The sequence below is a fragment of the Malania oleifera genome, chromosome 1, assembly GCF_029873635.1.
Source record: "Malania oleifera isolate guangnan ecotype guangnan chromosome 1, ASM2987363v1, whole genome shotgun sequence".
Classification (NCBI taxonomy): domain Eukaryota; kingdom Viridiplantae; phylum Streptophyta; class Magnoliopsida; order Santalales; family Ximeniaceae; genus Malania; species Malania oleifera.
Genome location: NC_080417.1, coordinates 144,493,561 through 144,514,835, shown reverse-complemented (window position 1 = coordinate 144,514,835; position 21,275 = coordinate 144,493,561). Strand labels below are relative to the sequence as shown.

General features: G+C 36.5%; 1 protein-coding gene across 4 annotated transcripts; it reads left to right on the top strand.

Annotated features, from left to right (window-relative positions):
• The first annotated feature begins 5,483 nt into the window (after positions 1-5,483).
• LOC131145068 (formin-like protein 5) lies at positions 5,484-20,176 on the top strand. 4 transcript variants are annotated; one of them, XM_058094139.1, is made up of 7 exons: positions 5,484-5,968; positions 6,098-6,450; positions 14,146-14,866; positions 14,955-15,651; positions 15,764-15,966; positions 18,117-18,352; positions 18,878-20,176. In XM_058094139.1, exons 2-7 carry the CDS (start codon positions 6,244-6,246, stop codon positions 19,736-19,738), a joined length of 2,925 nt encoding a protein of 974 aa, XP_057950122.1. In that variant the 5' UTR covers positions 5,484-5,968; positions 6,098-6,243; the 3' UTR covers positions 19,739-20,176. The 4 variants fall into 4 exon arrangements, with proteins under 4 accessions (XP_057950122.1, XP_057950131.1, XP_057950116.1 ...); XM_058094148.1 differs by having other exon boundaries at positions 5,486-5,995; XM_058094133.1 differs by having other exon boundaries at positions 5,506-5,915.
• The last annotated feature ends 1,099 nt before the right edge of the window (positions 20,177-21,275 follow it).

The following is a 21,275-nucleotide window of genomic DNA, read 5'->3' as shown; positions in this document are numbered from 1 at the left end:
CCATCAATCGGTTAGCATGTGGTACAATTCGATCGTGTCTTTCAAGAGAGCATAAGTATGCATATTGTAAGGAAACTTATGCAAATAAGTTGTGGAAGACACTGGAGGAAAAGTTTTTGAAGAAAAGCTCTTAAAACAAACTCCATATGAAGAAGAGACTATTTCGCTTCACTTATGTAATGACCTGGAGAATTTTAACTATGTAAAATAATAAGAAAGATAATAAAAGGAAAAAGGGAAATAGGAAAAAAAAAAAAAAGGAAAAGAAAATTTAACCTCACTTTGTACTTGCGTAGCAGCTTGAATGCTAATTTCAAATCCCTGTAATGCTCCTCCGCCTTTAAGCTTTTTACAAGCATGTCATCAATATATGCCTCCATGGTTTTCCCCAGAAAATCTTTAAATATTTTATTCACTAGGCTCTGGTATATTGCTCCTGCATTCTTTAACCCGAAGGGCATCACCCTGTAGCAGTAGAGCCCCTTTTTGGTGATGAACAATGTCTTCTCCTCGTCTTTAGGGTGCATACAGACGGGGGTATTGCTCGTGTCCGGATGTGGAGTCCACCAACTGGTCGATCTGTGGAAGGGGGAAACTATCCTTAGGACATGCTTTGTTCAAGTCCGTGAAGTCGATGCAGGTTCGCCATTTTACGTTTGGATTTTTCACTAAGACCACGTTGTTGAGCCACTTTGGATAATTAACTTCCTTGACAAAGTTAGCTTTCAAAAGTTTTGTTACCTTTTCATCAATTACCTTGACTCGCTCCAAAGCGAAGCTCCTCTTTTTCTATTTCACGAGTCGATGGTTCGGGTCCACCTATAATTTGTGCTCCATGATCGTGGGGTCGATCCCCAGCATATCATCAGCTAACCAGGAAAAGATGTCTGCATACTCACTTAACAGTCGGGCTCATCTCTTCTTTTAAGACCTCTGTTAAACAACTTCCAATCTGGACGCACCTCTCCTGGTCACCCTTTATTAGTATGCTCATAAGATCTTCATCTAGCCTGCTGATCTGCGGGTATTTTCCTCTCACCTCCAGATCCTCGATGTCCAGAGTCTACTGTGCCTTATTCTTACCCTTTAACACCATTACATAGCAGTTGCGAGCCGCTGTTTGGTCCCCTTTGACCACCTTGCCCCTGTGTAGGGTAAGAAATTTCACTCCGATGCCTAGGTAAGGGATTGACTTGAGAGGTTATATGCAACAGTAGAATAAGTTAGAAATGAGATGATCTTACCTCTTCTCCAAATCCTCTTTTATAGTAGTGGACTTTGACCCAAGGGTGATGTACTATTTATGAGCAAATTATGGTGTGGGCGTGAATCGCTCTTACCATTAAGGGCATTATAATGCAGGCGTAAATCGCTTTGGCTAAGCAATTGACTTGGGTAGTTTCGTAATTGCCCTCATCAATGCAGTGTAAAGTCTTCTCTTGATTTAGGGTAGGTCGGGTTTCATGGTGATATATTTGGGGCATATCAAACCATGATTATCTTTTTAGAAATAATACAAGCTAACAAAGCTTGGAGGTCAAAATAGAATGAGTACACGAAATAAATTTGAACATTCTATTTTGAGAGTATAAATTTGGATCACCAAAACAAATGATCATATATATCTTTGGTATATATAGACGGGCAACTTTCTTTATTACAAATATATCCTTATATTTTATTTTAAAAAGTATATTTAATTTTTTAAAGGGACCACTATATTAATAAAATCAAACCATTATTAATTTGTACTTATCAACCCACTAATTATCGAATTAATGGTGTAAAATTTTTCAACAAAATTTTATACTTGTTGAGTAGATGTGAATAAATTATTCCTCCCTAAAATGTCATCCTTCCATCCTTAAATGTAACTTGTATTTTAATAGACATAATTATTTTCTTTTAATCATTTAAAAGTTACATATTATTTCATAGAACTAATAACTCTTTTTGGTGGCTTCACAAGTTAGGGTTATTTTTAAATGTTTTTGCAACTATATTGTATTGTGCGGGAAATTATGCACGGGACCTTCTTCTCCACGTGTCCGTGTGCTGTATTTTAAATGTTAGACACGTGTCAAATTGATCCTACATTCATTTATATCAGATGAGACCCACTTTCAATAAGTATTTAATTTAGAAAACAAACACACGAACACGTGGAAGGAGATGTCCCTTATATAATTTCTCGTATTATGCCTCCATGCAATTGAAAGAAACCACCATCTAATTGGTCTAGTCCCCTTTTTGGAAACCACCCTTTTGGTTAGTGGAGTATTTGAAATGTTGAACCCAGAATTTTTCTTCCTTGAAGGAAAAATATAGGATTAATAATCTTCAAGAAGAGGAAATATTGTTTGATACACACTGAATTTAATATGAGAAGGATAAGATTATTAAGAAAATTACAATAAACATCACTAAATGTTGTGTTTAATTATGTTAAATGATTAAAATAAGAAAGTTAAGCTACAATTTGAAAAAAAATGATTTTGCATATTGTAGTCAGAATTTAGTTTTTAAAAATCCCTGATGTCATATTAACAATTTTCTACGATATTTAAATCGCTACAAAATTCTTTAAATATTGTGCCAATTTTATATTACCATAGGCTTTTCTCTAAAGGATGCTTTAAAGTTCTTTTAAACTTATTTATGAACCTAATCTTTTTGATACTCTACTAATATAGAATACAAGCAATCTTATTTTTATCCATATCCTTGTGTCTTCATTAGAGCAATCAAATATGCTAATCATCAATTCACCATCATGGTAAAATAATAATTAATTCTCCCATAGTAAATTCAAAATAAATCTTTGCTAAAACACATAAGCCGATATGGATTATTAGATAAAAAAGTGGAGTATTAATTAGGGTTAATTTATTGAGATGACAACGAAAATTTGATCATATATTTTCATTTATGCACTAAAATGTAATTGAATGAAATGACATGAAATTTGTTACTTCTACATATTTATTTTATTTTATTTTACAATGAAACATGATATAAGTTTTTCCCCTTTAATGTGTGTGCATGTATATATATATTTGAGAATTTAATTTTCAACATTTTCTAACTATAAAGATTAAGGAAGATAAAATATTAATTTTAAGAAAAATTAAAGGAAAGAAACACTTATTCAAACAATGCTTAGAAGAAACTATAAACAAATTTAATTATAAAAACCAAATATTACTAAAAAAATATGAATCGAGATTAACAAAATTTAATATATAAAGCAAGAAAGGCCTTGTGCCAAAACTAAATGTTTGGATATTTGAATTAAAACTTGAAAAATAAAATATTCACGTATATATGATCACATAGATACATGATTTTAGTTTGAATTTTCGAAGTTGTAAGGTTAATTTTGACATTTTAGGAAACGGCTTATTGTCTTTTCTTTATTTAATAAATTATTTTAAAATATCTTTTTTTTGTTAGTATATTAGAAGATTTGTCAACTATAATGGAGGTAAGTAAGTGCACTTAGAAGTATTTTTTAAAGGTAAATACCAACATCATAAAGTTGAATAATATTTTTACAATTCATTAAAAATAGCCCTTTTCTCTCGAAAAAGAATATAATTACAGGTCAATCAGATATATATTTTTTAAAATTATTTTTTGCATACCTTTTCCTATGAATATGGCATTATTTACATAGGCTCGAATAATTTTTATTGTATCTATTTTGACTAATTAATGGCTATGTTATGGTTGGCTATTTTGTTATACTATTCATTATTTGTACAGGAAATATCCTAATGACTTTTTTCTTTTATATATATATATATTACTTGACTAGTTAATCACTGTATTATGGTTGGTTGTTTTGTGATTTTGTTCATTTATTATTCCAAAACTAGCTGTATTAATTGACAAATAATTTACTTTAGTAGTAAATATGTTCAAATTAATATGTTTGCTTATGATAAATCAACACAAATTACTAAAAAAAATTACAATAAACTTATGTATAATAATAATAATAATAAAGATTAACATGTTTAATTGGGTGAGCGATTTTATGTGGCGTGAGCATGTGACAATTTTTTTGGAGCATTTGTTATGCAGCATATTTATGTTAGATTACCACTTTACCTAAAAGTTTAAGCTGTTAGGTTGAGGGTCAACAATATATGTCAAGTTTTAACACTCTCTCGCACATGCAGCCCGACATAACGTGAATAGATAAATACATAATAAATTTGTAAATACCATTAAATAAGTGCACGCGACAAGACTAGAACTCAGGATCTCCTCGTAATCAGCTCTAATACCATGTTACCAGAGTCATGGTTCAATATCCTCCTTGAAATGCCGGGTACGTGATGTCGTTGATTTGGAGCCTGATGTGTGAGGGGAAGGTTGTTGGTTTATCCCACATCAGTTGGAAAAGAGACTGGTGGTCAGTTATCAAGTGTGAGAGAAAACCTCATCTCATGAGTTGACTTTTAGGGTTGAGAAGATCCTACACACTACACTACCCAACACTGATATCAAAGTTGGTTTTCAGGAGGTTTTGGGTTCTAATTTCATCACTCGCATTTATTCTGTGGTATTTAAGAATTTATTGTGTGTTTGTATTTTCATGTGTTGTTGGGTTGAGCGTACGGGGGAGTGTTAAAGTTTGATATATATTGTTGACTCACAACCTAATAGTTTAACCTTTTAAGTAAAGTGGTAATCTAACAATTTACATGTGAAAAAAAATTAAAACATTACTTTTCTAGTTATTGGGCCACTGATGTAGTTTTTTTTTGAATTGATGATTAAAAAAATTAAAACATTAATTCTAATAGGGCAAAAACTCATTTTATAGTAGTTTGATCACAACTCATTTTTTTAAATATTGCCTTCAAAATTTAATTGATTCAGTAATAATGGCTTGTGAAATAAAACGCTATCTTGATATGTTTCATAAGAATTATTTTTTGAAAAAGATGAATTGACGCATGTGAAGGCTAAGAGAATAGTTAAACTTTATTTTTGAATACAAATTTTTGTTTGGAAAGTAAAAGGAAATGAAAACAAGAAGGGAGCTCATCTTTCTCAACATTTTTTTTTCTATGTCATATACTACTAAAAATAAAAATATATTCTTATATGATTAAAAATTAAGAAAAATTAAATACATATAAAGTCAAAATTTTATTCCTTAATTTAGTATATTTTTTATTTTCTTCTTAATTTTCTTAAAAATGAAACATAAAAAATAGATTCATTTATATTTAATTTCTTTTGGTCGGCGTGCTTTTTGATTTTCAAATAGGACCAAATTTGGAATATAAATTTCAAACTTTAAATTTGAATTAATGTAAATTTAGATTAAAAAGAAAAGTAGCGGGAAAAAGATATTTTTGTTTATTTACCTTCCACGTGTGAATTCCGAGTGCCAGGTAATGAATGATAGTGGGCCCCGCAGGTGATCTGGCGATTGATCACAAAAACCCAAAATTCCACATTTTCACAAGACGCTCTCGAGCAGGGGAATTGACGCCTCCTTTCCGCGTCGCTCCCTCTCTCTCTCCCCCTCTCTCTCTCTCTTCTTGGGAAAGAGAGCTTCGCAGGAAAGAAAATCCGACAATCTCACACAATTCAAAATCCTACAAATTAAGAAGAAAACCAAAAGAAAAAAAGAACAGAAAATTACACAGCCCATTTTCTTTGGCAGCTTTCCTGCGACGCCTTTTCAAGAAGAAACCTCGCCTTTTCGACATCTTGTGGTCAACTCTTTGTAATTCAATTTGAACACATTTACAGCTATTTCTCGAAGCTCCATATGGTGGATCTGGTCAGAGGCGGGGACGAATTTGTTTTTGCTGCTCATTTTTCTGGAAAAGATTGAGAAAATCATATTTATGGCGTACATCAGTTGGGTCGAGCTCAATCGCTTCATTTTGGTGGGGGTTTCGTTATAACTGATTAGGGTCGATTCTTTGGTGCTTTTGTTGAAGTGAGATTTTAGATTTTGTTTGCTTCAGTGGGTATTGATTCCGAGTTTAAATTTTTTGTCTGGGATTTTCTATTGATCTCTGGGGATTCGTATACTCGATTATTCATGTGTGTGATTGGGAAATTTCAGGAGCTTTGTTGAGGAAAATTGAATCGGGGCTGTCGGTTGATGCTGTTTTGTGTTTTTGGGTGATGAAGTATTCCGGGTTTTATCTGCGAGGGTTTTGAACAGGACTCGGGAGCATATAAAGTTCTTTTTGGGTTCCTTTTAGATATATGAGTATTGATGAAATGAGAAGTGTAACATGCGTACGGAAAGCTATTCCAGGAACAAATGGGTGTCAGAGGATTGGATTGTTTTGTTACATTGTCATTCTGATTTGCGCTTTGGCCGCGGGGGGCTCCGAAGGGAGGAAAAGTACGGAGGAACTATTACTTGGCTATGGAGTGGACCCTGCAACGAGCAAAATAGATGAACACACGGTAGGGAACTAACTAATTTTGAATGTTCGAGTATATCTAATTCATAGTATCACATGCAAAAGCTGGTTAATTTCTTTTTAAAGGCTTTTATGTCTCTGCCATAGATTACATGTTCACCGTTTTTTTTTTTTTGTGGTCTTAGCTTGTAACTGTCTAACCAAGCCTTGAACATAGTGTTGGATCCACCATTACACTTTGCGCTGCTTGAATATCTGCATATTCATGCCCAGCTGCTCTTCTGATCGTGTTAGCTGCCATATCTCTACTAGTTTGTGGTGGTCATCCAATAGTGTAGTTTCTTAAAATTTTCCAAAATATATTTTAGTGTTCACATTGGTGAAGTGCAATGTCATTTTACATGGCTATTGGTGGAGGACACCAATCTCTTCTGGACTATTCCATTAATGCATACAAACCTGAACTTTCTAATGCAAATTGGTCAGAACATGTGTACTGTAAAAAAGAAATACTGTCTTGGGAATAAGTTGCTATGTTTTTAATCGCGGAATGAAAGAACATAAACAAGAAAAGGTTCATTTATGCACTATAATGTCTGCTAGCATCTACCCTTGGTGAGAAGCTTGTTAAGTTTATTGTTTTATCGGGATACATGTTAGTAAATTTCTCTTGAAAAATTATTATTGGATGCTATTAAAGTTTAGTTTATGAGGTCATTGTATGCATTGTATAGTGCACCTTAGATTTTGAAGCTATCAATTTATATGCCCTTTCTAGCATGGAAATATGGGGAATTGAGTTTTGTATCGTTACAGTGAAAGCACCAAATATATTGCACTGATAGGTTATGAGGGGTTCGTTATTTATTGGCATATTATGCAAAGACGTAGTCAACTCAGCAGTTTCACTTGACATAGTAAGGATCAGTTGCGGGATGAAGCCCTTAGCATTCCATTGTTCCCTTTTCTTTTTGAGGGCTGTTTTTCCCTTTTCCCCGCCCCGGAGAGAGGGGGGGAGGAGGAGTGGTGTTGTTGGGAGGTAAGCCCACCTTCATGGAGTGGCTTTGAAGTTAGAATATTCTACACTTCATATCAAAATTCATCTTCTCTGTGTTTGCTCCATTTTTGTGGAGAAAAAGAAGGGGACAAGAGTTCTTACTTTATGAAAGAAAGGAAAAGGCAGAAAACAATAAAAGTTCATTATCATGCTGAGTTACGCTTTTACAGTGTTGAGCATGATTTTTGTTGAGGAATTCTATAGCCAAGCAGAAAAAAAATGATCTACTAAGCTGCTGGTTGATAAACCTGTAATATCAGTGTGAGATTTAATGCATACTATTAATATAAGCTGTTTACTATCATCAACATTTTCAATGTGAACTGAAGTTGTATCAAATATCCATGGTTTCTAGCCTTCCAAATATGATACACTGTAGCGGCCCAGAGCATTTACCAAGCAGCAATATTCAGTTTATTGGAAGCCAGAGAAATAACCTAATTAAATTTAGAAGACCAGCAATTAGAGTGGGTATGAAAGGAGCAAACTTGTTTAGTAAATGGCCTTATGAACTTTGCAGCTGTAGCTGCCCATAGTTTTCAAACAGCAGCAATCTTAAGTTTATTGGACACCAGAGAAATAACCAAACCTAATTCAAAAGACCAGATCCCCAAGAGTTCTTTTTGGATATGAAAGAAGGAGCAAATTTTTTGGTAAATGACTACAGAAACTTTGCAGCTGGAAAAAAATGACTTCCCGATTCAGCTTAAAGCACACAGCACGTGAACTTAAGAATCAGATTGGCCCCACTTTGATAACCTATCCAAGGTTGCTATTTGTTTTGAGCAGTCATCTGACAAAATGTAGCATGCTTGGCAGCTTGGGGATGTGAAGCTTGAACCAAATAGAGGAACCCAATTTACTGCTGGTTTTTAGTTCTCTTATTTGCAAGGCAGAATTAAAGGAAAAAACTCCAGTAGCAGACATTTCCCAGATCACTTTATCTTTAGTGTTAATATTAGGAATGTTAGTAATTCTAGATTTGTCTCCTTGAGAATCTCTGTGGCCGACTCCAAGAGTTGCCATTGATAATTTCAGCAACATTAACATTGATGTTGAGATTAAATTCAGTAGGAAGATGAAGACCACATGAATAATTAACTTTAATGGGCTTGAAAGAGGGACTGTTATCATGAAAAAAGAAGGTATTCTTATAATTTTCAACAGAATTTTTGAAACAAGAATAAGAACTAGATCTGGCATTCAGTATTCTTTTCAAAGCCTATATACAACAAAAACAACAACGAAATCAAGCCTTAAGTACCACTAAGTGGGGTCGGCTATATGAAACCTTTTCCGCCAATTTATGCAATCATGGACCATTTCTTTTGACAGATTCAGGGATATTAAATCCGTACTCACTATCTCATCTCAAGTTGTTTTAGGTCTACACCTATCCCTTCAACTGTCCCCCACAGTAACTAACTCACTCTTCCTCATTGGCGCACTATGTGGCATACGTTGCTAGTGTCCATACCATCTGAGTCGTCCCTCCCTTTATCTTATCTTCTATAGGAGCTACACCTAACTTACCGTGAATGTGTTCATTCCTTAATTTATCTCTCAATGTTATACTACTCATCCATCTAAGCATTCTCATCTCGGCAACTTTTACTTTTTGGATATTTTGTTTCTTTGTCGCCCAAGATTCTGATCCATATGGCATAGTTGGTCTTGTCACTATCCTATAAAACTTCCCTTTTAATTTTAAGGGTATTCTATGATCAAAGAGCACACTTGAAATACTTCTCCATTTTACCCAACTTGCTTTAACTCTATGCATTACATTATCTTCAATTTCTCCTTCAGCTTGCATAATAGATCTAAGGTATCGAAATCTACAAGTGTTATTTATTTCTTCATCATCAAGTTTAACTTTGTCTCCAATATTCCTCTTGCCACTACTAAAATTGCATTTCATATAAAACCTCTAGATTCCAATGCTTTTCTCCATAATTCTAACTCAGCCTCTAGTCCCTCCCCAGTTTCTTTAATTAATATAATATCATTTGCAAACAACATACAACATGGAATCTCCTTTTGAATACTCTTAATCAGTTGGTCCATCGCTAAAGCAAAAAGATAAGGACTCAAAGCAGATCCTTGATGTACACCTATGGTGATTGAGATTCTCTTGTTTCTTCATCTATAATTCTTACACTAGTCATTACTCCATCGTACATATCCTTAATGACAACAGTATACCTACTACATACACCTTTTTTTTTTCTAAAACCCACCATAGAACTTCCTTAGGTATCCTATCATATGCTTTCTCTAGGTCAATAAATATCATATGCAAATCCCTCTTCTTTTCCCTAAACTTTTCCATTAATCTTCTTAAACGATATATAGCTTTTGTGGTAGATCTTCCAGGCATAAAACCAAATTAATTTTCTGAGACCTTCGTTTCTAGCCTTAATCTTTGTTCAACTTCCCTTTTCCATAGTTTCATCGTATGACTTATAAGTTTAATTCCACGATAGTCATTACAATTTTGAATATCTCCTTTATTTTTGTATATAGGTATTAAAGTACTTTTCCTCCATTCATATGGCATTTTCTTAGTTTTTATAATTATATTAAATAAATTAGTTAACCATATAATTTCGTTATCACCTAAGCATTTCCAAACGTCAATTGGGATGTTATGTGGTCCTATAGCTTTCCTATTTTTCATCTTTTTTAGTGCAAACTTAATTTTGTTAACTCAAATTTTGCGAATAAATCTCATATTTTTTAGTCTTTTCCTCATTTGACAATTCTAAGTTTAGGCCTTCTGTTTGGTTTTCATTAAACAACTTAGTAAAGTAACTTCGACATCTTTCTTAAATGTCTTCGTCCTTAAACAAGACAATATCAGCATCACTTTTTATACATTTTACATTTCCTAAGTCCTTACTCTTCCTTTCTCTAGCTTTAGCTAGTTTAAATATATCTCTTTCCCCTTCTTTTGTATCTAATCTATCATACAAACTATTAAATGATCTGTATTTAGCTTCACTAACGGCCTTTTTTTGCACCTTTTCTCATCTCCTTATGCTTTTCAAAGTTATCCTTGTTTCTATATTTTTGCCACATTTTATACCAAATTCTTTTTGTCTTTATGACTTTTTGTACCTCTTTGTCCCACCACCTACTTTCTTTGCTACGAGAATCTTCCCTTTGATTCACTTAAAATCTCTTTTGCTATCTTTTTAATAGAGTTAGCTAATATACTCCAAAGAGTATTTGTATTTATCGCATCCTCTATAGTCCAATCCCCATCTTTGATCATTTTATCTTTGAATTTTGTTATATTTTCTCCTTTTAGGTTCCACCACCTAGTTCTCTTACACTGGTTTATTTTATATATATATTTTTATTTTTTAATACAAATATCTAACACTAAGACTCTATGTTGTGTGGTTAGGCTTTCACTTGGAATAACTTTAAAATCCTTGCATGATATATTATTTAAAAAAAAAAAAAAAATCTATTTGACTTCTATTTTGTCCACTTTAGGTTATTAAGTGTTCTTCTCCCTTTTTAAAGCAAGTATCCATTATGCTAAAATCATATGACATAGCGAAGTCTAAGATCATCTCCTTAGGCTCATTTTTGTCTCCATATTCATATCTTCTATGTATCCTCTCATAATTTTTATCATCCCTTCCAACGTGTCCATTCAGATCTTCTCTTATCAATATTTTCTCAGACCTTGGTATGCCTTGTATAATACTATCCATATCTTTCCAAAATTGTCTCTTAAGATTTTCCGCTAAGCCGACTTAAGGAGCATAAGTACTAATAATATTTATTATCTCTAGTCTTAATATCATCTTGATTTTTATAATTCTATCCCCTACTCTATTTACATCAACAACGCTATCTTTTAAGTTTTGTCTATAATAATTCTTACTAAATTCTTATGTTTTTCTTTTCCAGTTTACCAAAGTTTAAATCCCGATTTATCAATTTCTCTAGCTTTCTCCCCTACCCACTTAGTTTCTTGAAGGCAAATTATATTAATTTTTCTTCTGATCATTGTGTCCATAATTTTACCCATAAGTGTCCCTATATTCCAAGTTGCTAATCTAATCTTAGTTTTCTGAACTAATGTCTTTACCTGCCCACGTACAGAATGGTGCAGGAACCCTCGCATATTTGACACAGTACTCGGGCGTTGACACAACGCGTCGCTTCGGGGTGACTACCTAGCCCACCCTCGCCCACTTTTCGCTACACCTAGGTGGTGCAAGTGCAACGCATCGCTCGTAGGGGATGCCCTAGCAAATATGCGGTAAGGATTCATATCATAATGATCTGACAACTTTACGCTTGCTGTCAGCTACTTAACGTAACCCTCCTCCTTTACGTGGGCTTGGGACCAACTGTGTGTGAAAAAATTAGGACATTAAGTGCATCACATGCGTAGTTGGAAGGATAAGTGCATCAAAGCCTATATATATATATATATATATATATATATTAGAGTCCCACAGGGTGGTGGGGAGGGGGGGGGGGGTTTGGAAAGATAATATGGAGAGGTGGTTCTATTTAATATTTCTTCTTAACTTGTGATATGTAGAAAGTTCAATGGATATTAGATGTTCGTCATTTTTATTCCACACCCCCTCTTCTCGTCATTTTCTTTCTTCTTTCTCTTGTTGGATGGGAAAGTATGAGTTTTGTCTCAGATTTTGATATAAAATCTTTGGTAATTTATATGGGAAGTTTGTTTTATGTGAGTGACATTCCGATTTCTGGAAAGGTTCTGACTGAGGTAAATTAGTGGGGACTCTGTTGAGAATGGAAGTTGACATGAAGGTTTTGAGTACTGCTAAGAGTGTTCTTGGGTTGGAGATTCGTAAGGTTAGAGTTACAGGGAGATTGAGATTGTCTCAAGGTGACTTTGTAGTCGTAGCTGGGGTGAGATTCGTATTATCTCAGGGTGGCTGTGTGAACAAAACTACATGGAGATTGTGGTTATCTCAGGATGGTTTTGGGGTTCAGGTGTTGGTGAGGGTTAGCATGGTTTGTGTTAAACCAGTTACCGGTACACCATTGGCGAATCCAAGCAAATAGTCTAGCGCTCAGTACCCAAAGACGAATGGTGATGTTCAGGTTGTGTCAAAGGTTTCCTATGCCAGTGCAGTTGGGTACTTTGGCGGACAACAGAAGGTTTCGTTAGTTGTGAGGTTCGCAGATGGAGACTACACAGGGGGCTTGGATGATAGAAGGCTTGCAACGGGGTACGTTGTGGGAAGACCTAATTGTTGGAAGCCCGGGGTACAGTCCCAGGGTGCACTGGTTACAACTAGATTAGAGTTCTTGGCAGAGGCAGAGGCTGCCAAGGTAGTATTGTGGTTCGAAGGATCGTTCAAGGAGTTAAGTGTTCAGTTAAGTGAAGTTCCTGTTACCACGGTCAAGTTCAAGTGTGGCTTGGACTTGGTTTACGTCTCCAGGTATTAGAGTGGAGGCGAGTCCCAAATCTATAGGCTCGGGTGGAGCAGTGGTTATGCTTTCAGATTTTCAAGGTGTTGAATATTCGCCAAGGTGGAGATTGTTGGGGATGTGGCTCATATTTAGAGCGGATCACATGTACCAGAGAAAGCTATGTGACGCGAGGGACAAAGGGACCAAAGCAAGGTGTTTTCTTCTGCTCCAAACTATCGACGGTATTCGTCGGCGTAGATTACGTAAATTCAAATCGGGGGCTTGTAGATTGGATTTATTTGGAGGATTTTCCTCTAGGGGATTGCTACAGATGTAGTTTAGTTATACTAGAACACTTCTGTACGCATTAAATTGTTATATAAACATCATTATGTAACCTTAAATGGGATTAAGCTTGTAAGCTTCATTGATCATAGTGAAAACCCAAGTGCTGCTCCCGTGGACGTAGGCTATTTCCAAACCACGTAAACCTTGTGTGTTCTAGTTGTGTTTTTGATTCTACTTATTATTGTTTGATTGCTTCTTGAGTATATTTCATCATCGAGTGATTGAATTAGTGATTGTTGATTGATTCGTGCTTGATTGTGTGCTTCCGCTGCGCGTGTTCAAGTTGAACAAACATCAACAGTAGTTGTGTTCTTTTGTGCCTTTTCCCCTTCCCCATATGCTTTCATGAATTTTTCTCACTGATAATCCTCCTTCTACCCATGTTCCAAGGTTTCACATACACGTGATTGCATGCATATGATGTGCATGCGTACATCCCCTTGCATGCCAATATTAATTAATGAAAATGTGGTATTACCATAGAATATACTTAATTATATTTAATTATTTTAATATACTCCTTGTTGTTATTCATGTTATTATAGCAATTATTAATGTATCATTTGCCTCAGGTTCCACTGAAGTCTAACTTAGCTGTACTGAAACATATTGCTTCCTTATTTGTCATTCATGTTTGTATAGCAATTATTTGTGAGTCTTTTGAGTTGAGGCTTAGCTGAAGTCTACCTTTGAGGTGCAATCTTGGCATGTTACTGTTATTTTTTGAAAACTTGTCCGTGTGTGCTTACTCTTTATTTGCATTTGTTTCCAAGCCCAAAAAAGGAGATTGTGTTGGGTAACCAGCGTAAGACCTACGATTATATGTTAATGAACATGGAGACCTTATTTATTGTCTTGGTATATTAGAATGCATAAGCACAATTTCAAATTTTAATGAACCTTTGTTGACTGCAGGCAGAGCTACTACGGGTCAATTGTGGATATGATTTGACTCATATGGATATTGCTGTTGAGGATATTGACGTCTTTGTCCCAGATGAAACTTCCAGTAGCTCCAATGAAATCCTTAGAAGAGGTCAATCATTGTCAAAAGAAAACATACAAAAAGCTATAAATGTTCTGCAACCCCAGATGAGACAAATTCATTTTGATTGTTTGAGGAAAAATCTTCATTATATTTCTGGAGAAGAGGATAGCTTTGAGAAATGGTACACCAAGTATTTTAGGTTCCTATTGGGAAGGTCTGATGTGCCTGTTGCTTCTAGACAAAGTCTGGGTAGGGAATTGCAGCAAAGCATAGCGGAAGCACCTTCCCCAGCCCCTAAAATTGAGTCACCTATGTCAAATACAGCACCTTCCAGCTCTGAGGCTCCCTCAGACAACCCTGCCAGGCCTCCATCTGCATCATTTTTTCCACCAAGTTTCAATGATTCGAGTTTGCAACCTTCAGATGGAGAAAACTCTTCATCTCCAGATTCTGGATCAAATGTACAGTCAAATAAGCAAAGCAGTAACCACAAATCAGTTGTTATTGCTGTTGTTATTACTGCAGCAGGGACATTCGTTTTTGCTGCACTGCTCTTTTTATGCTGTCAAAAGTGTAGAAATGGCTCTGGAGTTCGTCGAAACGATGAGAGACCCTTACTTAGCTTAAGCTTAAGTGAATTCTCTGTTGGTATTTACCTAATTTTTTTCATCTTATTACTCTGATATTCAATTGCAAGATGCAGTTCTGATTTTTATTTTGAAATTTGATCTTTCAGGTTCTTCTCACAAGTCTTTTCCTTTTTCAAATACAATTGGCAAGGAGAAGTTTGATAACCAATCATTTAGCACACATTTGGACCATAACAAAAGGCCGCTTTCTTCTGATAGCAGTTTGTATGTTGAGTCTAATTTTGTTAATGGTTCACTAGCTGAAACTCCATCGGTAGGAGCCATTGGAGGAGTGGCCAAATTCTCAGCAGAATCATCTGACATTTCCGGCTATCTTAATGCAGAGGTACTGCCTCCTCTTAAGCCTCCCCCTGGCAGGTCGGATGTTGGGCCTCCTGAGCCATCTTCTTCTCTTAAGCTTCCTCCTGGAAGGGCAGGTCCTCCTCTTCCCCCGTCACATCCTCCACCTGAACCACCTCCCTTTCCAAAACCACCTTTTGGTGGTGGGGCTTCTCCTTCTGGCCCACCTCCACCACCACCACCAATATCTCATGCCTCCAAGCCTGGTCCTCGGCCACCTCCACCTCCAAAGGGTGCTCTCCCTCCACCTAGGCCTCCACAAGCAATGGCCATGGGTTCAAAGGTACCTCCACCATCATCGCTTGGATCTAATCATGCATCAAATGCTGCTTCCAGTGAAACTGGTGCTCCTAAAACAAAGTTAAAGCCGTTCTTCTGGGATAAAGTTCTGGCCAATCCCGATCATTCAATGGTTTGGCATCAGATTAAATCAGGGTCATTCCAGTAAGCTCTCAGATCTTTTTGTCTGCTTTTTTCCTTGATATTGCTCAATGCCCATGAATAATTAAATTTTAGTAGATTCCAAGTACACTGAAAAAATTGTCATATTTTGTAGGTTCAATGAGGAGATGATAGAAGCCCTCTTTGGGTATGCCCCTCCTGATAAAGGCAAAAGTGAGCGCAAGAAAGATTCTTCGACCCAAGATGCTTTGGTCCCCTATATACAGATTATTGATTCAAAAAAGGCGCAGAATCTATCAATTCTTCTACGAGCTCTTAATGTTACTACAGAAGAAGTTTGTGATGCGCTGCAGGAAGGTGCTTACTGTTTTCAGTTTCTTTCTTTTTTCCCCCTCTTTATGAGGACCATGAGACAGCAATTAAACTACGTATTTTCTGTTGGCATGTGGGAACAAAGCTTCTTTCTCTTTTCTGTGTTGAAAGGAATTGGGTTTTTTAATTTAAAGAAGCAATAAATGGTCAGTTTTTGGTCCTTAATCTGTGAGAACACAAGCAAGTAGTTTGTCTTGATGTCCAAAATATTTATTATGCTGCTCGAGTTGCGAGTTTCTTTAACCAAAACTCTCTAATAGTTTGTTTGTAAAACAGAATTTTGAATATATGTTTATTTTTTTTAAAGTTGTTTTTTTTTTCATAAAAAGAAACTATATATAATTCAAGCTAATTTTGTTGACACTTGACAAAATACTATGATTGAAGTTTAAAATATGCAAATGATATTCGGAAAATGTGCTGCCTTTCGTAATCGTAATTTAAAATTTGGAAGATGGGAATTAACTAATTGTGCCTCATAAGTGATTGCTTGAGGCCAATTAATTTATTGAGTCTGTTTTGCATATGAGTGTGTTAAGGTAAATGTAGATGTGGGAAATGGTTCTAAAAAACTCATTGCTATTAGCGCTCAGCCCAAGAAGATCTGTAAATTGCTAATAGCAATCTTTTTACTTCACCAAAACAGCCCCCACATGTGGGCCATGGAGGTTTGTATGCATCAAAGTGATCAAACTAACCTCCATAGACACCAAATTAGTGAGCCTCATGCACCGGGCTCCTCCTTTTTATTGGTAAGGTGGGGGTGTCTTTTTTTTTTTTTTTAATAAAACGTTTAGGTGTTTTGGGTGAGTGTGGGTGTGCTTGCTATGAGAGATGGCTATTCATGTCTCAACCATCCTATATTTCTCCTCTGCTTCTTGCTCCTGCTGCTTTTTGGTTTTAGATTTTGGGAGATTCTTAAGGACAGTTGACTGGTCAATGAAATGAAATATGCTTTTATATGCATTATTGCATTGTCATGTCATTTTGTAAAAGAATATTTCATTAAGCAAAAAAAGAAGAATACAAGAAAAGGAGGACAAGAGGTCCGTAAAATTAGAAGGAACAAAATAAAATAAAATATTCAATCAAACAGGCAAAGCTTTCCCATTGCATTGTATGTGAGCTATAGAAGTTCCAATAAAGGTGCTTGCAGCCGAAGACCGAAGTGAAAAGGGTGCACTGTTCCTCTACCAAGACAACAGATGCTCTCAACGGCTAGGTGCCACTCTCTTTCTGAGTTATTCCAGCTTCTTCATGATTTCTTGCCGAGGTGAGCAAACAAACAAAAAGAGGAGGGCCGTCTCAGTGGAAGAAAAAGGACCTGCAGTGGCAGAAACTGACCCTCGTATAGTTCCTAGCCATCTGTCTCAAGTCCAGGAAGCCTGAAATCCACAATATGGGGGATCCCACAAAGTAGAGAAGGGCAAGCAGGGCTTCTGTAAGAGCCTCTCCTCTCTTCCCGCTCTAGATAGATGGGAAGGAGCCTTATTAAATGAAGGCCATAACCAGCCTCTTGTGAACACCACTCTCCCATAGTGGATGGAAGGGTAGGAAATCATAATTGAAAATCTTGTAATTTCTTCCCAACCAAATGCACCAAAAAATCACACAATAAGATCCTAATAAATATTAATTAAGGGCAGCCCGATAACAAAGCTCCCACGTATGTAGGGTCTGCGGAAGGGGCAGACCATGATGGGTCTACAGTGGGCAGCCTTACTTTGCATTTTTGTAAAAGGTTGTTTCCATGCCTCGAACTCATGACATCCATGTCACATGGTGACAACTCTACTGTAATACATATGTAATAACATTAAATTGGAAGCCAAAACAGTGTATAAGATGAGTAGATGTACAAAGAAATGAACATTTGTCACTTAAAGGAAATGGTGTCAATATTATTCTGTGGTAAGGTAAACTTAAAGCAGAAAAGGTATTATTGGGGACATAAGTTTCCTCATTGGGAAGAGAAAAATAAACAAATGTAAGTCTAGTTTTTCATCTTTCTGGGCATATGAGTCCCAGGCATTGATTTGTTTTGCCATGTTTTTAGTTGTGAAACTGTCTTACTACTGTTGTGTCTAGGTCTGAGTGGATAAGAAGTATATTTTAACCCATTTTTGTTGAATCAGGAAATGAGCTCCCCATTGAGTTTCTTGAAACTTTGTTGAAGATGGCACCAACAGCAGAAGAAGAACTTAAGCTAAGGTTATTCAGTGGTGAACTGTCTCAACTTGGGCCTGCTGAACGCTTTCTAAAAGTCTTGGTTGATATTCCATTTGCTTTTAAGCGGGTAGATTCATTACTTTTTATGAGCTCTCTTCAGGATGATGTTTCAATGACTAAGGAGTCCTTTGCAACTTTAGAGGTGAGAACACTGGAGGGCGTAGGATCTGCCATCCTTAATTATTTACTTAACAAAAGAGAAAAAAAAAATCCATTATAAATTGACCATCTACATTGTTCAGCACTTTTGGGTTACTAAATCAAAATTTACATATGAACAAATATCTGACATGAATGGCGGTGAAGGATATTTGAAATGGTTGGGAGTCACTTTGGATGTATATTCTGTGTCATCAACCATCTAGAAGTAGAACAATGTTGTATGTGCAAATGCATGCTAATTGAATCTTGCTTATGAGAGAACCGTCCATTATTTTTTTGGATTACTTTTCTTTCGAGCATATTTATTCTTGAACTGTCAAGTACTACTAGAATGAAAGGACTGAAAACAGGATGTGGCTAGGATGCATTTCCTTATGCTAAAGGGAATGAAAGACAACCATTGCACTTTATTTCTGTGGCATAGATTTCCATAATTTATGAAAATTGGTTATTTCAATTACATCTATGCATTAACATAAAAGGGCATCTGTGTCATGTATGGCAGGTGGCGTGCCAGGAACTTAGAAGCAGTAGACTTTTCCTCAAACTTCTAGAAGCTGTTCTCAAAACTGGTAATCGCATGAATGATGGCACATTTCGTGGTGGTGCACAAGCATTTAAACTCGACACTCTTTTGAAATTATCTGATGTAAAGGGGACAGATGGCAAGACCACACTCTTGCACTTTGTTGTCCAAGAGATAATCCGCTCCGAAGGCGTACGAGCTGCCCGTGCAGCCAGAGAAAGCAGGAGCATCTCCAGCATCAAATCAGATGACCTCTTGGAGGATTCTTCCCATGATTCAGAAGAGAGCTACTGCAGCCTTGGTCTTGAGGCCATTTCGCGTTTGGGTAGTGAGCTTGGGAATGTCAAGAAAGCAGCAGTTTTGGATGCTGATTGCTTGGCAGGAAGTGTCGCCAAACTTAGGAAGGGACTGGGAAAGGCTATGGATTTCTTGAATTCAGATATGAAAAATATAGATGAAAATAATGGGTTCCACCAAATTCTTAGGAGTTTTGTACAGCATGCTGAGATTGACATCATGTTGTTGGAGGGGGAGGAAAAGAGAATAGGGGCTTTGGTGAAGAGTACAGCTGATTATTTCCATGGGAATGCAGGGAAGGATGAGGGATTGCGTTTATTTGCTATAGTGCGGGATTTTCTTATAATGTTAGATAAGGTATGCAGAGAGGTGAGAGACTCTCAAAGAAGGGCAGTGAAGTCACATAAAGATGTTCCTACAATGCAACCATCTCCAGATACCCGCCAGCCAGAGCCTCCATCACCTGATCTTCGTCAGCAGCTTTTTCCAGCTATCACTGAAAGGCGGATGGATAATTCTAGTTCAGATGACGAGAGTCCTTAGGTTTCACTTGAAACGGGTATATGAGATTCTTCTTGTAAAGTTTTGCTCTTGTATCTCAGTTGTCTTGAAATCGTATTGGAACTTTTCAGGTGGCTTCAAGTCACAACATAAGTGTTAGGAAGATAGATTAGGTGCCATCTGTAGCTGACGGAAACTTAAGGTTCCAAAACAATGGTCAAGACGAGGTCCAGCCATGGCAGTCATACATACATCATTTGGTGAAATGAACTTTGGTAAACATACAATTTAACCTATACTGACTGTTCAGTAGTTTCAACCGTGTTGTAATTTTCATCCTGTTATGGGGGTCCTGGGCAAAATGATTTCCATATTTACATTGCCCTTCCCTCCATGAAGCACGATTTGTGCACCCACTGTTAGATGTAATGATACCCTAAATTCTTTTATTTTTTATTTCTTCAAATTTTTGTTTGATAATGTTTCATGATGTGGAACTGAAAGCAATGTCCAATTAGTATGTCAGATTTCCTAATTGTTTGAAGTATACTTGAGAAATTTAGTGAGAATAAAAACACTTAGGCAATAGTCTCTTTTTTCTTTTCTTTTTTGGGTGGCTAGCCCCTATCTGTGTAGATGATTTTATGAGACTTCAAGTTAATAAGATAGTTATGTTTTTCCTTTTCATTTTGAATCCTGCGAAAATCAGCCCAGGAATTCTGCGAGCCCTCTCTCTCTCTCTCTCTCTCTCTCATGGAACAAGTATCATCTGCAAGAAATCCAAGAGCAGTGCAGCAGGCTACTTCAATCTCTGGTATGGCACTTGTGAAAAAATCAGTGTGTTCTTGCTTGGGCCTCCGCCATGACCCTGCTTCAGATGATGATGAGAGAGATGGTGTCATAGGAAGGGAACAGAAAGAAGACCCAAATGCTGCTTCAGATGAATTTGCTGCCAAAACTTCTCTACATGATCTTCACAATGAATTTTCTTCACACTTCATCGTTGGCTCTCCACCTGCTGGCTTCAAGCTAAGCACTTCAAGAACTCCATCACCATAGACGATTCTAGCAGAAAAACAAAGAATGTTGCAATTCGTGCCAAAAAAAAAAAAAATGGACATAGGGAAGTTACAAGTTGATTGGTTCCAGAGGACCACTCTCCAAAAGCTGCAAAAGAGATTCCAATTTTCCTATTCTCTCCCACTTTTTCGGTTGGCCCTATATGCTCTTAACCTGTAACAACCTGCTTCTAGAATACCTACATGGGCTTTTTAAGTAAAGCAAATAATACTCACTAATGGACTCCTACTTGGTCACCAATCTGCCCACTTCTACACACCTTAATAATAAAAGACATATTTGGTAATAAATGATAAAATGGACTTCGGCCCACAGGGCCTCAGCCCAACTCCCACATCTCGGCCCGCAATACCTCAGCCCAACCTCCACACGGCTCACCCAACACAATTATCTTCATCTCACACGTGCATACTAATTCCCTCCATAGATCGTCATCTATCTCCACCAGGGCCATACGGACAGCAAACTCCCATTCAATCTAACTCATACCTACGAACTT

What these genes read in the sequence shown, in the direction of transcription:
- LOC131145068 (XM_058094139.1), top strand. Translation starts at nt 6,244, where the DNA reads ATGAGTATTGATGAAATGAGAAGTGTAACATGCGTACGGAAAGCTATT. An exon ending in GCAAAATAGATGAACACACG is followed by an intron (nt 6,451 to 14,145) that starts GTAGGGAACTAA and finishes TGTTGACTGCAG; the next exon opens with GCAGAGCTACTACGGGTCAA. An exon ending in AGTCCTTTGCAACTTTAGAG is followed by an intron (nt 18,353 to 18,877) that starts GTGAGAACACTG and finishes CATGTATGGCAG; the next exon opens with GTGGCGTGCCAGGAACTTAG.